The sequence below is a fragment of the Mandrillus leucophaeus genome, unplaced genomic scaffold, assembly GCF_000951045.1.
Source record: "Mandrillus leucophaeus isolate KB7577 unplaced genomic scaffold, Mleu.le_1.0 Scaffold390, whole genome shotgun sequence".
Lineage (NCBI taxonomy): Eukaryota > Metazoa > Chordata > Mammalia > Primates > Cercopithecidae > Mandrillus > Mandrillus leucophaeus.
The window spans coordinates 1,437,636-1,440,809 of record NW_012104143.1 but is presented as its reverse complement, the minus strand read 5'-3'; the positions used below and the strand labels follow the sequence as shown (position 1 = coordinate 1,440,809).

General features: G+C 47.9%; 1 protein-coding gene across 1 annotated transcript in view; it reads left to right on the top strand.

The window, feature by feature from the left end:
• LOC105547537 (nodal modulator 2) overlaps positions 1-3,174 on the top strand; it is a 77,515-nt gene that overhangs the window by 62,062 nt on the left and 12,279 nt on the right. Inside the window, exon 26 of the mRNA XM_011991190.1 lies at positions 1,741-1,851. Coding sequence (XP_011846580.1) covers positions 1,741-1,851 — 111 coding nt within the window. The remainder of the gene's footprint in view (positions 1-1,740; positions 1,852-3,174) is intronic.

Sequence of the window (3,174 nt, the reverse complement as noted above, 5' to 3'; positions counted from 1 at the left end):
AAACTGAGTTGGGATTGAAGGAGTCCCAAAATTTCAGGTGTTTCCACACTAGGGGTGTTCTTAAAGGAACTCTAGACTCTCAAGAAGGTTAACAGCTGTCTCTTATACACATCTAGATGTGTATAAGAGACAGGTGTACCACGTTCAGCTCAAGGCAGAAGGCAACGACCACATTGAGCGGGCGCTCCCCCACCATCGGGTGATTGAGGTAAGGCATTAAGTGCTGCCACTGCACTGGGGTGTGGGTGCCTCCCTGATCAGAAGTCCTCCTGTCTCCTCTGGCTGTCTGCCTTTCATCTGTGGCAGGGGCAACTTTAATCCTAATTAAGGGTCCTCTTAGAATAGTGTCATCTTCACAAGCAACATCTTATGTGGGTTTTTAATGAACAGCGTTGCTGTCATGCATCCACAAAGGAAATTGGAACTGTTGTATCCTCCCCGCCGACTCGCCCTGTAAGCTCTGATCATTATTCCACAAGTTAAGGATTTTAAGTCATAAGCGGCATTTCAAATTAAGGGACAATAATAGAAAGAACATGGGCTTAATAGGTGGCAGGGCCACCCAGTTTTCTTAGGTTCGATGACCTTTTTCCTGCTCCCATTTGGTGGGCAGAGTTTTTTGATATTCAAGATTATGACCTAGCTAAATTAATCCCTAAAGAGGACGGCCTTCGAGTCACAGGATGTGGCCTGGGAATCATTTGAAGTAAGGCTTTTCTGTCACTGAATAACTCTTACTGGGAAGACTGGAGGGCTTAGGTGGGGCAAGAGGGGCTGCCTCTCTTAGTGGCTTTATTTAGGTGGCTTCATTATGCATGAAGATTGTGAGGAGTCTGGAGGGAGGATGTTGGGCCAGTTAGAACTTTTGACCTAGGAAGTGGATTTTCTTTTTTTTTTGAAACGGAGTCTCACTCTGTCACCCAGGATGGAATGCAGTGCCGCGATTTCGGCTCACTGCAACCTCTGCCTTGTGGGTTCAAGTGATTCTCCTGCCTCAGCCTGTAGCTGGGACCACAGGCGCAATCCATCACCCCTGGCCGATTTTTGTATTTTTAGTAGAGACGGGGTTGCATCATGTTGGCCAGGCTGGTCTTGAACTCCTGACCTCAGGTGATCTGCCCGCTTGTGCCTCCCAAAGTGCTGGGATTATAGGCATGAGCCACCGCACAGGGCCGGAAGTGGATTTCCTTGATGTCTTTACGGTGTTGGCATTTTAAATGGCTGGAATGACTGCATCTCACACCAAAAGCTTTGCACGTTCTCGGTGTAGTAACTTAGGCCAGGATCACTAGCATAACATGGACTGTGGCCGGGCAGGTAGGGAAGGGAAGGGGGCTGGCCCTCTGGGGTCTCGCAAACCCCATGTACAGACCCCATGCGGAGGGGGTGCTGTGACTCTGCCCCTGCTCCAACAGGCAAGGACATCCTTCTCCTTTTTTTAAGAGAAACTGGAAAATCTGGCTTCATATATGAAATTTCTTAATTTTTAACATGTTGGCAAGCAATTAAAACTTAGAAAAAAAAATACTGTGCTCTTGAAATGAAATGTGTCTATGGGCCAGGGATAGCCGTCTTCTGTCAGTTTGTGACCTTGGACGTAGGGTACTCAATGACAAACTTCGCTTCCTTAATGTGAGAAGTGAAGTTTGCCGTGAAGCAGCTCTCAGGCCGTCGGACGACTGGCATAGAAGTTCCTCCTCCAGCTTTCTCATTACTGGCATTCCCTGTTTCTCTCTCTAGGTTGGGAATAATGACATCGATGATGTAAACATCATAGTTTTCCGGCAGATTAATCAATTCGATTTAAGTGGAAATGTGATCACTTCCTCTGAGTACCTTCCTACATTATGGGTAAGACCAGACTTTAAACTCCAAATATTGTGTTCCCTTTGGCTTTGAGACAAGTGGGAATGGGATGTTTTTGGTTTTGTGCCTGTCTCGTGCCTTAGGTGTGATAGGTGGAGGTGCTCCAGAGTGCCGCCTGCTGAGGGCTGAGGTTGAGATTTAAGAACCTCGGACCACAACACGTATTTGGGAGAGTGATTGCCAGTTGAGAGAGAGAATGTATTCCAGTTTCAGATAACTGTCTGCCTTCTTCCAAAGAATTATAGTAGAAAGCTGATCAATGATCAATACAATATGGAATCTAATGTGGAAAGCCAGTTTTAAAGATTAAGTGCCTTGTAACTTTTAAAATTTTCTCTGGAGTGGAGGTCATGTTAGACGTTCTTGCATTGGTATAAAGAAATGCCTGAGGCTAGATAATTTAAAAGTAAAGAGGTTTCATTGGCTCCTGGTTCTGTAGGCTGTACAGGAAGCATAGTGGCTTCTGCTTCTGGGGAGGCCTCAGCAGGCTTCTAATCATGGCAGAAGGTGTAGTGGGAGCAGGCGTGTCATGTAGCGGAAGCTGGAGCAAAAGAGAGAGAGGTGGGGGCGCGGTGCCACACACTTTTAAATGATCACATCTCACAAGACCTCTATAATGGAGACAGCACCAAGCCACGAGGGATCCACCCTATGATCCAGTCGTCTCCCACCAGGCCCTACCTCCAGCACAGGGGATTACAATTCAACATGAGATTTGGGCAGGGACAAAAAATATCCAAACAGTATCAGAGGTGGTGGGCGGTGGGCTGGAGAGCAGCTGGTCTGGGCTGTCTCTTGTCTCCAGTAGTGACTCACCTTGCTGCCTTGGCCAGTCACTTCATTTCCACATGCCTCGACTTGGTCCTCTGCAAAACCTAGATTTTGGACTCAGAGATGTCTTATAATCTTGTTCAGCTCTAACAAAATCTCCATGTTGCCATTAATGAAGAAATGTTTATAAAATACCCTGCAGACCCTCTGCAGATGTTAATGATTTGCTCTGGGGGTATATTGTTAAGATGTACTTGTAGCTTTACAAGCAGGTAAGTATTTGGCATGGGTGAGGAAGTGTGTGTGGGCTTTAGTCCACTCTGTCAAGGGCTTGCAGGCGTGTGCTTGTGGGGACCAGGCAGGTAATGTCAGAGAGTGCAGAGGGTTGAGTAGGGAGGGGGGCAAACTGGGGAACTCCTGCCCTGTCCATGAGGGGCACAGGGGAGGGGAGGAGGCAGAGGGGAGGGAGGAGGCAGAGAGGAGGGGAGGAGGCAGAGGGGAGGGGAGGAGACAGAGAGGAGGGGAGGAGACAGAGGG